This window comes from Elgaria multicarinata, chromosome 11 (genome assembly GCF_023053635.1).
Source record: "Elgaria multicarinata webbii isolate HBS135686 ecotype San Diego chromosome 11, rElgMul1.1.pri, whole genome shotgun sequence".
Classification (NCBI taxonomy): Eukaryota; Metazoa; Chordata; class Lepidosauria; order Squamata; family Anguidae; genus Elgaria; species Elgaria multicarinata.
In genome coordinates, this window is record NC_086181.1 from 1,933,622 (window position 1) to 1,947,051 (window position 13,430).

A 13,430-nucleotide genomic window follows, 5' to 3' on the forward strand; every position below is an offset into this window, starting at 1 on the left:
AGCGGTGAATTTCTGGAACCTGTGTGTGTGTGTGTATGTGGACAAGCAATTCCCTCAACGTGACCAGACTCTTCCACAAGGAAGCTTGTGGTAGGGAGTGATATTGTAGCTCGTAAGCAGGCCTGTCTTTCCTTGAGGGCAGAGAGTTTTGCTGCCTGAAGTCTAAGAAGCAGACTCAGCCTGGTTCTTGCCTGTCTTCTGAGAGAAGAAGAGTCCTCTTTTCTTTTTTGGAATATGTTTTCCCTTGATTTTGAGACTATTTTCAGCTATCTTTTCCCAAGCCCAGTTTTTCTGACCCAGGCACTTGGCTCCTGAGCAGCTTGGTGTAGTTTTCGCCCCCTATTTGATTTTGCTCACTGGTGAAGGTTGAGCTTTACAGCACTTTTTATTTTAAAATATTTTCTTCACTGTCTACCTGGATTAATTTTTCCTACCTGGACTTTGCTCAGTTCTACACCCTGGATTCTAGGAGAGATCTTTTTCAACCTTCCTCTCGATCCATGATAACCTGGTCTTCAGAGCTCTTCTTGGGATACGTAGCTTTAGATTCCCCTTTTAATTCATGCCCCACCCCCCGGGACTGCTTTATTCCTTTTTTCAAAATGTTTAGACCATGTTGCTATAAAATTGAAAGCTTCAAACACTTCCTTTAACTAGTTTGGGACCTTTCAGAGTGCTTCTGGGCCTACAAACATGGTTTTGGGGGCCATTTACACTGGCTTTCTAATAGGCCTTAGCAACAGTTAAATTGTAGTGTATTTTGCATGGTGTACAAATGTATTTTCTTTCTAATCATTACATGTTTCACATTTCACTTCTGTATCTGTATTCTTTTGCATTTGCTTTGATTTATTTCGCTCCCTATCTTCCTCTTATGATCTTAAGCTCTGGTCTGATGTACCCACACATTCCCTTGGACACTGTCTGGATCTTGTTCTCACTCGGAATTGCTCTGTTTTGGACTTTTCTACTGCTGACTTTCCTTTGTCAGATCATCTAGTTTCTTTCAATATTACTCATAATCCTCCTCCTTCACGTCCCGCTTCTCGCACTTGTCGTGACTTGCAATCTATCAACTACGAGGCTTTTTCGCAGTCTCTAGCCTCCTCTCTTCCTTCTGTCTTTTCGGCTGTCTCCTTGGACTCAGCTGTCTCCTTCTTTAATTCCTCCTTATCTTCAACTCTTGATACTCTTGCTCCATCTACAACTCGGATAGCTCGTCCTTCTCAACCCCAACCGTGGCTCACCTCTTTCCTCCGCTACCTTCACTCCTGTTCCTGGGCAGCTGAACGCCTTTGGCGTAAGACCAGGGACTGGGCAGACTTTGTCCATTACAAATTTGTACTCTCCTCTTTCTCTTCTGCCATTTCATTGGCCAAACAGCAGTATTACTCAATGTTGATCCAGTCAAATGCTACGCATCCTCAGCGGCTCTTTGAGTCCTTCAATTCTCTTCTGAAGCCTAATCCACCATCTCTCCCCGCCTCTCTGTCTGCTAATAACTTTGCCTCTTTTTTCAATGCTAAAATCCAAACTATTCGCTCCGATCTGGCCAGCTCTGCTCCTCTTCCAGGAATAGTTCCTGTTCCTCATCTGCCAGTTCCTTCTGCAAATTTCTCTGCGTTTCCTTCGGTCTCAGCTGATGAACTGTCTACAATACTGCGCTCTTCGAAGCCTTCCACTTGCTCTCGTGATCCGATTCCTTCTTGCGTCTTTATAAATCTTATTCCCGCTCTCCTTCCTTCCTTGCTTCATATTATTAATTTTTCTCTGTCCTCTGGTTCATTTCCTTCTGCTTTGAAACATGCTACAGTCTCTCCCATTCTCAAGAAACCTACTCTTGATAGGCTATCTCTGTCTAACTACCGACCTGTCTCTTTGTTGCCCTTTGTTTCAAAGATCCTGGAGCGTGTGGTCTACTCTCGTTGTCTTGACTTTCTTTCTAGTAACTCTGCTCTGGATCCTTTTCAATCTGGATTCCGTCCTTTGCATTCCACTGAAGCAGCCCTTACTAAGATCACCAATGATCTTCTTACTGTCAAGTCTAAAGGCCTTTATTCTGTTCTTAGTCTCCTTGATCTAACCGCAGCCTTTGACACGGTTGATCATGATCTTCTCTTAGACTCCCTTCATGACCTTGGACTTTGCGGCTCTGTCTATAACTGGTTTGCCTCCTATCTAGCGGGTCGCTCCTTCAGCGTGTTGGCTAATGGCAACTCGTCTTCCTCTTTTCCACTTTCAGTAGGGGTTCCGCAAGGCTCGGTGCTTGGCCCGTTGTTGTTTTCTTTATACATGTTGCCCTTGGGTAAGCTTATCCAATCTCATGGCCTCCAATACCATCTGTATGCCGATGATACACAATTATATCTTTCATCTCCGGAACTTTCTCCTGATGTTCACGATCGTATCTCGGCATGTCTTTCAGATATCTCAGCCTGGCTGCTTCATCGTCGTTTGAAACTTAATATGGCAAAGACTGAATTGCTTGTTTTTCCTCCTAAACCTTCTCCTCATCTCTCATTCTTTCTTACTGTCAATGATGTTACGCTTACTCCGGTCAAGGAAGCTCGTAGTCTTGGCTTTATATTTGATTCCTCGCTCTCCTTTATTCCTCATATTGAGGCAGTAGCTAAATCCTGTCGCTTTTTCCTGTATAATATTGCCAGGATTCGATCATTTCTGTCTGTCTCTTCTGCCAAGACGCTTGTTCACGCACTGGTTATTTCTCGGTTGGATTACTGCAACCTTCTTCTCTCTGGCCTTCCTTCTTCTCACATCAGTCCGTTGGTTTCTGTCCACCACGCTGCCGCTAAGATCATCTTCTTGGCTTGCCGCTCTGACCATGTTACTCCACTTCTGAAATCTCTTCATTGGCTTCCTATTCACTTCAGAATCCAATATAAACTTCTCCTGTTGACCTTCAAAGCTTTTCACGGTCTAGCTCCGCCCTATCTCTCCTCTCTCATCTCACACTATTGCCCCACTCATGCTCTTCGCTCCTCTGGTGCCATGTTTCTTGCCTGCCCAAGGGTCTCTACTTCCCTTGCTCAGCTTCGCCCATTCTCTTCTGCTGCTCCTTACGCCTGGAACGCTCTCCCAGAACATTTGAGATCTACAAGTTCAATCACAGCTTTTAAAGCTCAGCTAAAAACTTTTCTTTTTCCTAAAGCTTTTAAAACTTGATGTTGCTCGGACTTTAGACTGTTAGTTATACTGTTACTTTTTCCCTACCCTGTGCCTGTTTACCCTACCCAGTGCCTGTTTGCGTTCTCTTCCCCTCTTTATTGCTTTACTATGACTTTATTAGAATGTAAGCCTATGCGGCAGGGTCTTGCTATTTACTGTTTTACTCTGTACAGCACCATGTACATTGATGGTGCTATATAAATAAATAATAATAATAATAATAATAGTTCTTGTGTGACATGTTTGATCAGTTTAATAAGTTAAAAGGGTATTCAGTTTTGCCTAGTAACTTCAAGAGTTACAGAATTGGGGGAAATCCTCAATCTCTTTGTGATCAAAGGCACTGAGTAAGGGACCCCTGGAGAATGACCCCAACCACATAACACTATTTTCCCTTCTGAAGAGGCCTGGACCGCAGACTACTAAAGACAAACAAAGTGGCAGACCATAATAAAAGTTTTTATGTGCCCAATTGCTTTATGAGGCAGGTGCTCCTGCAGGCTACTAAACAGAGGGACTAACAGGCCATAAAGTTGCCTTGCTGCCTCTGCAAGAAACCTGGCCTCACCACTCCTGGCAGGTCCATGTTCTACAGCAACTGCTCTCAACTGAACTTGATGGAATCCCACCCACCCAGCCCTGGGTTTAATTTACTGACATCCCCTGGCTGAGCCTTGCAGGGAAACAAAGACTCCGTTCAGACGACATGCTAAACCATGCTGCTTAACCACAAAGTGGTTAACAGAATCCTTAACCATGGTTTATGGTGTCGTCTGACACACATTTTCCCTAGCCATCTTGCCCATTAACCACATTGGCCCCTTTCAGGCAACACGTTAAACCATGCTGCAACATGGTTTAGCGTGTTGTCTGAACAGGGCCAATGTGGTTATGCTCACTAACCACATTATGCAACGTGGTTAGCAGCACCAACTATGGTTAAAAGTGTCGGCTGACACGTGTCTGTGGTTAAGGGACTGTGGTTAAGGGGTTAAGGTGGGACCGCTCTAACCAGTGGGCTCTATGGTTGCTCTGGACTGCTGATTGATACACTCACTGTGGCTGCCACTTCGTCTTTTTGCATTAGTTTTTTGGAGTGATTTTTGCTCTTCTTAGCAGAGCATGCTTATAGCAGAGCTTTTTAAATACCTGCTTGCAATTTCCCCATATGAAGCATCTGTTCCTCCTACCTCGTTGAAGCGCCATTACACCCCTCAGGTTCTGATTACTGTGGTGGCACTGCCTGATGATGCAGCTAGTGCAGCCGTCCTGGAAGGCTTCTGCCTCCCCTGTGATGACTGTAGAGGTATAGCAGGCATGGCCATGCAGACAGCAAAACGGGGCGATGCAGGCATGTAATTGCTGATTTCATTGGTGCCTGCTCTCAAATGATGGCTGTAACTGCCAGGGCTCCTGCCGCTAGGGCTGCTGGGGCACAGGGTGGATCAGTTGGAAGAATCAGGTGCTCCACTAGCCACTTTGTGGTTAGCGTGTGGTTAAGGAAAACTTAACCACAAAAGGGTTAAAAGTATCGTCTGCTCCCATTTTGCATGTGGTTAGCATAAACACAGCTGGCCATGGTTAAGTTAACCACAAAGCCCAGAGTGTCGTCTGAACCAGGCCTATAGGGCCAGATAGAGAAGGCATACATAGCACGTACAGAGTGCTGAGACCGGCAAATACTACATGTCACATTGCAGTAAGGAGGTTTTGGCAACCAGCGAGGAGTTGGGCTCCAGTTATTTATTGCTTTATCATACAAACATTGGATGTACGCACCCTGCTCAAGGGCCATGGAGGTCTTCGTTTTCAGCTCTGCTGCAGAGACCCGTTCTGTTGGTTCCTTCTTGAGGCCTGCCTGAATAACATGGGCAGTGAATGGGTGGCAGGAGGGTGGGATTTCCTTCAGTGGAGGTGGTTCTTTGGCTATCTGAAATACAGAAAGCACAGGAAGTGGGGAAGTTTTAGGTGCAAGAAGAAGAAACCTCCACTGGACTCAGATTGATCAAAATCAATCAAGAAACTAGCTAGAGAAGCAGTTGGATTGTTAGATAACAAGGGGGTGAAAAGTGTCCTAGACATAACAGGAAGATTGGAGAGAAGCTAAATGAATTGTTTTCCACAAGCTGTTCAAGGGGAGGGACTTGCCCTCTCTCACACACCCCTTGTTAGACCCCTGTGTTTACTTTAAAAAAGGCAGTCTTCACACGGACTCTTTCTTAATTATTAAAATCAATCAATCAATCAATCTTGAAGTAGTAGTTTTTAAATAAAGGCATGGGCCATGAGGTGAGAATTTCAGCCCTAAGAATCTGCTGGGGAATCATGGAATTTGTGATCTAAGAATGCCTCTTAGCATGTTCTAGTGTTCAATGCATATTCAGTGGTTATAGTTTGAAAAGAAGGAACAGTCCTCTTCTTGGACCCTCTATAGGTTCTCTATCTTCTTAGATATTTGTAGCACAGTGGAGAGATGGAAGGGGCAAAATGGAGATGGGAGGGGCAAAGTGTATTTGAGGGAGCAGGGAGAGAACCAACTCATCTTTAGTCTTAACAGAGAAACAAAATGGTGAAAAGTTTATGCATCCTTAAAACTACAAAAAATCATTGTGAAATTTGTTAATTAAGGATTCATAACATGCAAAAGGGTGGGTAGCATCAGTATGCTCTGACTGAGAATAGTCCGACTGAGCCCACTTTAATACCACGCCTGTAACTGCGATCAAAGGAGCTTTAATTCTGATGCCTATGGGCTTTGCCACCTGAAGCACCTGTTCAGTATAGGGCCAAATGTCGGCCATGGGAGAAACAAGGTTCTAATTCCTGACTGCTGCATCCAGGGAGGAAGCAGATGCCACCATGAATGAATCTGAGCAGTAATCATCTTGACCTAACGTGATGAGGACTTGTGAGAGACTACTCAGGTCCTCAACAAGGAAGACCATAGGACTGTGAGGCCTCAATCAATTAATCAAGTTTATTACGGTAAAATAACCAGAATATCAGAACAAATGAACAATGAAATACAGTTAAAAAGTCGAGGGGGGAGAAGACTCAGTAAAAGTTTTCATGTCAAAATGGCTTACAGAGTTACTCCCAGCTTGTGGAGCAGAGATAGAAGATTTGGATAGAGCTAACCAGGCACGAGGACCCAGAAGACAAATCTCAAATTACTCACTGAAGGCTTTGGAAAAAATGAAATTTTGGAAGAAGTTAGGAGGTAAGAATGGTAAGCTGGACAAGTTGAGGTCCCATTAGGAACAGAATGTCTACTGTCCAAATTTGGTGAGGCTCCACGTCAGGTGGCCTTAAGATTGTATGGGTCAGGATGAGATGGTGAGAAGGGATCTCTGATTGGTTGCTATAGTGCAAGGACTTGAATCATCAATACCGGGAGAAGTAGCTTGAAGTATCCCTTCCAGCACAATTGGGATGATATTGTAAGATAGATGGACTGCATCGTTGTGACTGCTTGTTGTCATCATAAGATGGGGCAGATCAACCGTAGCATGAGTGGCCATAGTATGAGCAACAACCATTATCTGATTCTGTCATGACGATGACAGAAAAAATCTCCTGAGGAAATTGATACCAGGCAATCCACTTGATACTCAAAGAATTGGACTCATTGGGAGTGATGTTCCTGAAGTGAAGTTATGGTGACTGCTGTTGAGATGGACCTTTGATGAGACCTTGATGGAAAAATTACTTAGATCTCAACCCCATGCATGGGGGGAGGGGGGAAGAGGGGAGCCTTCAACTTCTTCAGGATAAGTGTAGGTGACCTCAGACAAGGTGATGGAACCTGAGGTGATTGTGAGTCTGACAGCATCAAAGTCATAGGTGCTGCCAAAGGCTGGTCTGCAGCCGTAGGTTTGACATCGAATTTGATTTTATAGATCTTCTTCTTATTTTATTTATTTATTTATTTATTTATTACATTTTTATACCGCCCAATAGCCGAAGCTCTCTGGGCGGTTCGCAAAAGTTAAAACCATAATAAAACAACCAACATGTTAAAAGCACAAATACAAAATACAGTATAAAAAGCACAACCGGGATAAAACCACGCAGCAAAATTGATATAAGATTAAAATACAGAGTTAGAACAGTAAAATTTAAATTTAAGTTAAAATTAAGTGTTAAAATACTGAGAGAATAAAAAGGTCTTCAGCTGTCAACGAAAGCAGTACAGTGTAGGTGCCAGGCAGACCTCTCTGGGGACCTCATTCCGCAACCGGGGTGCCACAGCGGAGACTTCTCCTGGTTCTTTGGTCGTGCCCCAGAAATGCAGCTGGGGGGTGGGAGGGTCTTGCAGGATTTGGTCAGACTGACTGAGAGTTTGGTGGGGGTAGATTAGAGTATCAATCTTGAGGGAAGACCCTGAGGGAAGACTGACGCCATCAAAAGGAGATGAAGCGGCCAGTTTTGTGCTGCAATGTCTGCAGTTTTAAATGCCTGCTACCACAATAGGACATAAAGGCAAGCTGTTCAGCTCCTTCGAGCTTCTTTAGTAAAAGCCTGGCAGTGTGCACAGGAGTCACCGCAATGCCCATCACCCAGGCAAAGAAAACACAGGGAGTAGCTCTCGGTGGTGGTATTTTCCCATTGTCATGCACATATCGGAAGGCTCCTAGGAGAAGGAAGTGTTAGAAGCCCCAGCGAAGGATGCTGCTGTCGTGTTTCTCATAACAGATGCCTAGGTCCTGCAAGAGCCTACGCCACACCAGGGGCCTCAGCCTGAGTAGCCTGCTGAGGTCCCGGCCCCTGGGGAAGAAGAGTCTGCCTCAGAGGAGGAGGAGGCTGAGTGCACCCCTAGTCTTAGGAAGCGACAGCATCAGAAGAGGCAGGCCCAATTCAGAAAACCTTGATGAAGCGCCACGCTGCAACAGATGTCTACTCAGGAGGACAGGGGCTCCTCATGGCTAAAGGGCCTTTCTCACAAGGAAGACTCACTGCAATTGATTTGAAGTTAGGGCTTGGGTAGGCCTCTGTGAGCTCCAGGATAAAAAGCCCAGGAGAAACTCACAGAAGCTGCTGGAAACAGCATCTATGTTTGACTTGGCTGTTGACCCTGCCTTCTTCTTGGACTCTGCTCTGTATGTGGTGTTGGCCAGGATTTGAGTACTCTCTCTGCATTTTGTCTATACTGCCTGGCTTTGTTATTTGCTTCTTTGGATCAGACTACGACTATTTGTGGACTCTGGCTCAGCTTTCCTCTTTGTTGTACTTTCGGCTATTGACTCACTAGACACCAGTCCAGCCTCAACCCCCAGCAGGTAAATAGGACACCCACCACATCAGAGATATTTCAAGACTCATCCACCCACCCCAAAAATTGCACCAAATGGCAGAACCTGGGGAAAAAACTGTGCAAGCTTTCCCCAGAGTACAAAAAACAAAATCTGATTTAGTTTGCCCCTGCTTATCGGATCAGACATGTTGCGCAAATCAGTTGGGCTTGAATGGAATGGATTTTCGAGCGACAGACATCCCTACTAAACATGCCAGTCCCCCAAGCAGGGTTTACTGTTAATTTACTAACATGCATTTTACCTTGAGGCATAGAGGATGATTGTAGTATCGGGTCCAAGGGTGACAGCCATTCAGTAGATGCAGCATCATACAGCAGCTGCTCCAGATGTCTGCTTTGGAGTCACAGCGCTTTCCCATCACCACTTCAGGGGCCAGGTGGGTCTCTGTACCAGGAACGTAATCCCCTGGAAGTGCAACACAGGAGATCTCCTCTCTAAAGTCTTGGTGGGACCTCTTACATGGAAGAAGCCATGATTAGACAATTCTTAAAAGGTTCAAGGCTAGATATGTGGCTTGGAACCAAACAGAGATCCAGTAGCGTCTAGTAGATTGGAGTTAGATGCAATGTTGGGAGTATAACTGAGTGGCAGGGGTGGGGGGAAGCTAACGTGTTCAAGTTCCAGCTGAGCTATGAAACTCAAGGGGGGCAAATCATAATCTCTTGATCTAAATCTATTTCACAGATTTGTTGCAATAATAAAATGATATACTTGCCCCAAGCTTCTTCAATACTGTGTGGAGGGGAACACTGAACACTGTTTTAAAGTGTGAGGGAACAGAAGTACCTTCTAATTTTCTATATAGTTGGGTTTGGGTATTATGGGCTTAGTGTTTCCTCTGTATAAGCTGTTCAGTGTAACATAAAAAGGTCAAAAGTTCTGTTAATGTTTTACTAGGCTTCAGTGTCATTACATCTGCAAAAGACTAACAAGATAAGGAGGAAGCAACAAGGGTCTTGTTTACATTGAGGCTTAGAAAGGGCTGTAATTTTGCAAGGCAGGTTTTGGTTCTATAAAATGCAAAGGATTTGGATAAATGTGAGCAGAGCTCAATATAAGAAAATTAAGATAAAGACAAGTCTTCTTGATTGGTAAGTTACAAGAGAACAGGGTAAATTTTACTTATATAATGTTGAGGCGAAAAGGGCATTTTTAGGAAAGTGGATAAAGGAAGGCTGAAATAGAGAAAGGAAGGTTGGAAGGAAAGAATCAGAAATAGATAGAAAATTAGAGAGCTGCTTAGGAAAAGCCCAATATGCTTACAAAAGCGGAGAACTCTCAAAAAGGTATGGATGGGAAAAACTTGGAAAATAGGAACACAGTCTAGTTGGGCATTAGCTGGATGTGTTTAACCCCTGGTTTACCCTTATTTCTTTTTTCTCTTATGGTTTTAGTGTGTATGTGTATGTGTGTGTGCGTGTGTGTGTGTGTGTTGTAACCATTTAGATGTTAAAATAATAATAATAATAATAATAATAATAATAATAATAATTTTTCAATAAACTTAACATTCTGATGTTGAACCTTATGGCCTCCTTTCTCGTTGAATTACCCAACCACCACACTACCTAAAGGTATTTACAACAGACCCAGGGTCCTGGCTGTTTCCCTGGCTGTTTGGTGGAGGCAGCCAGGGAAAATAAAGAATTCAACCTAGGTCATTGCAATGGAAAGGCAAACAGGAGCATTCTGTTTGACTGGGTCGCCCTTATACTCATGGGCCAGGTCATAGCACATCCTGTGACATAGAGATTCTGCCAACTGGCTGCCCAAATACCATCTCTCCCCACCCCTTGACCTGTAAGAGGTTGGAAAAGTCAAGAACCTTGCATACCATAGTGGGTTTTATGGGCCAATTAGTATTGTATTGTTAGACAGTAAATCTCTAATAAGTACAATTATTTTACTACAGAGACAGTATTTGATTTCCCCCTCTCAGTTCCACTTGGTCCTTTAAGACCCTTGCACCCAGGGCCTCCAATGAAGTGCCCGGAACCCATCAGGCTCCTTGTTTCCTGATTTTTTTTATTTAAAAAATCACAAGAATTTTTTAAATTTAAAAATATCAACTGGGAGGCCGTCATACTGCAAAGCAAAGTACCAGCCTCCAGAGTTGTTCCATCTTTATTTGTAAGAATGAAGTGCCCTGTTTGCCTTCTGTGAATTGGGTATTTTTTGACTGGCTGTGGTAACCATTTTGAGAATAGGAAACTTGCCTTGTGATAGCAATTTTGTGAGAGCACCCATGATAGTGAGAGGCACTCTCAAAATTCCAAATGTGCTCACTGACTCCAAAAAGTTGGGGACTCCAGCCATACACAAACAAACAGGAGTAGAAGCATACATAAGAAGGCATGGCACTGTATCCTGGGACTTGTGGTTGGTGAAGGCCTGTGTTTTACTTACACACACACACACACACACACATATATATATGTGTGTGTAATATATATATATATATATATATATATATATATATATATATGTAATACAAAGATGAAGGGCATCTGTCTAATAGCATCAAGGCTAGTGCAGAAGGCAGCCTTTCCAGAACAAAAAGAATTGTACTTTAATTACTCTAACATTGCAGTTTTAGGCACTCAGATGCAAAAGCAATGGGAGGTAATATGCCCATACAGCCTGGCCAAACTGAATCTCGCTTTCCAGGATTCCTAAAGCAGAATCAGCAGAAAAGCATCTATATGCTCCTTTGCAGTGGGAGCCTCTTGCTTAAGGCTGCTCTGTCTCTTTGACACCTGAGCAACAAGTCTCTGTATTCCATGCACTTGCAACCTGCAGCACAAGAGTAAGTTACCTGCCACAGAATACGGTATTGCAAGGACTATGCAGAGTATAAAATTAAGCTTCCTGATAATTTCAGCTCTCTCAGAGCTCATGTACTAAGAGAAAGGAAAGGAACCTCTCATGCAAACACTTGAGTCATTGCTGACTCCTAGAGGGACGCCTGCTTTCGCTGACATTTTCTTGGCAGACTTTGTAGCAGGGTGGTTTGCCACTGCCTTCCCCAATCACGGTTACCTTTCCCCCAGGGTACTCATTTTACCGACCTCGGAAGGATGGAAGGCTGAGTCAACCTGAGCCAGCTGCCTGAGAACCAGGCTATAGGGAGAGTTTCGGCTGCAGTAACTGCCGCTTAAAACTCTGCGCCACACGAGGCTAAGAGACAGACCTATAAATCAGGAAGTCAGCAGTTCAAATCACACTTCCACCATGAGCTCGGTCAGTGATCTTATGCAAATCACACTTTTTTCAGCCTTGATCCTTCAGCTGCCATTAGGAGATAATAATACTGACCTACTTTAGGATGAGATACGGTATGGGAGGTGTTTTAAACATTCTAAAGTACTACATATTCTAAAGTACTACATAGCTGCAAATTATTATTGTTTTCTTTTTAAAGAAAGCAAGTCAAGGTTACAGCTACAAGAATATGCTTGAAAGAATAAAGATATTTGCTAAAAACTCAGAAGTCAGAGAGGTGGCTGAACGAGATTTCCAGTAGTTGGAAGATGGGTTTCCAATGACCTTCCCCTCTAATGGCTAGCAAAACCAGAATAAATTATGCAGAATAACTCAGTTTGCACAATTGATACAAGTTGCAGAATGAATCTTTTTCGGCACAGAACACAAATTGTCTGGGTACAGAATTTGCTTATTTTTCATACATCCCTGATTATGCCTAAATATAATGCTGAGAGGAAACACAGTGTTGTGAAAGTAGCATATCTCAATGCAGGAATGGCAACAGGCAGGGCAGGCAGATTGTCTAATTTTATTTAAAGTAGAATGTGTTGAGCAGCCCAAAACTAGACTTTGGGGGAGGAGGGTATCAGCAGCCTCTTGTAGAACCTGCCATCATTTACCTGTCACCAAGTATTTCCCCATGCCATCTGGGTGAAGGTGAGCTGCATGACCAAAATCGCAGAGGACAGCATGACTTCCGTCACCAGATAAGAGGATGTTGTCAGCTGGCAAAGAAAGGTTTGCAAAGGTTTGCTTGCCATTAGGATCCAAGCACGCTGCAATGACAAGGCTTAGTTCTTCTCTTAAGTAACCAACCCATGTCTGAACTGTACCACTTTGGTGGAGGCACCATGACTGAGTGTGCAACAATAAGCACCATCATAGCAGAAACTAAAAGAAACCTTCGCCTTAACATTTAGTTTCTAAGTGGAAGATTATTTTTGGCATGGCATTCAATCATGTGTCATGTGAACCTCCACATACAATCTATAGTGGTAAAGTCAAAACAGGTTTACCACCTTAATGGGAACTATGCCAAAGTGTCTGCAAAAAGCATCTCCCCTCCCCCGCACCCTCAGCCGCCCTTGCTCTACTAGATTTCCAAGAGTGAATCCCACTCTGGGGCAAACTCTATGCTACGCAGAAGTCAGCTAACAAACAAAGCACATACCTTTTACATCTCCATGGATAATACTGTGAGCATGAAGATACTCCAAGCCTTCCAATGCTTGGCCCAGATAATCAAGAGCTCTGTCCTCTGGTAAGTAACCATGTTGCTTAAGCAGTTGACCAAGTGACCCACCTGCAAGGAAGAATTTCCACATTTCATTGGGATTCGACCCATTAGCCTCTTGGGGCTACAAAAAACTCTGTCAAGGAGTTCTCAAATTCCACCAGACAAGAAAAAATGCATCAAAGACACAAATTTAAAGTACAACAATACATAGATGGCTTATAAGTACAGAGCTACAAACTGGTAAGCATTGCTTATGAATGATAAGCATCTTACTCCACCAGGAGTGTGATGAGTTCTCGTGGTCTCCCCCTGCCTTCCCAGCATCATCCAGTGTCTAGTTTGTGAGCTTGATAACCACCCCAAGACAACTGGAGGGATGTGTAGTGGGGTGGCCAGTTGTAGCTCATGCACCAAGCACTGATTGGTGC

At 43.8% G+C, this 13,430-nt stretch overlaps 1 protein-coding gene across 1 annotated transcript in view; it reads right to left on the reverse strand.

Moving 5' to 3' along the window:
• Positions 1 to 13,430, reverse strand: part of MAP3K14 (mitogen-activated protein kinase kinase kinase 14) — a 102,590-nt gene that overhangs the window by 27,951 nt on the left and 61,209 nt on the right. Inside the window, exons 8-11 of the mRNA XM_063138468.1 lie at positions 12,937 to 13,068; positions 12,386 to 12,490; positions 8,743 to 8,906; positions 4,966 to 5,116 (exon numbers count right to left, since the gene is read on the reverse strand). Coding sequence (XP_062994538.1) covers positions 4,966 to 5,116; positions 8,743 to 8,906; positions 12,386 to 12,490; positions 12,937 to 13,068 — 552 coding nt within the window. The remainder of the gene's footprint in view (positions 1 to 4,965; positions 5,117 to 8,742; positions 8,907 to 12,385; positions 12,491 to 12,936; positions 13,069 to 13,430) is intronic.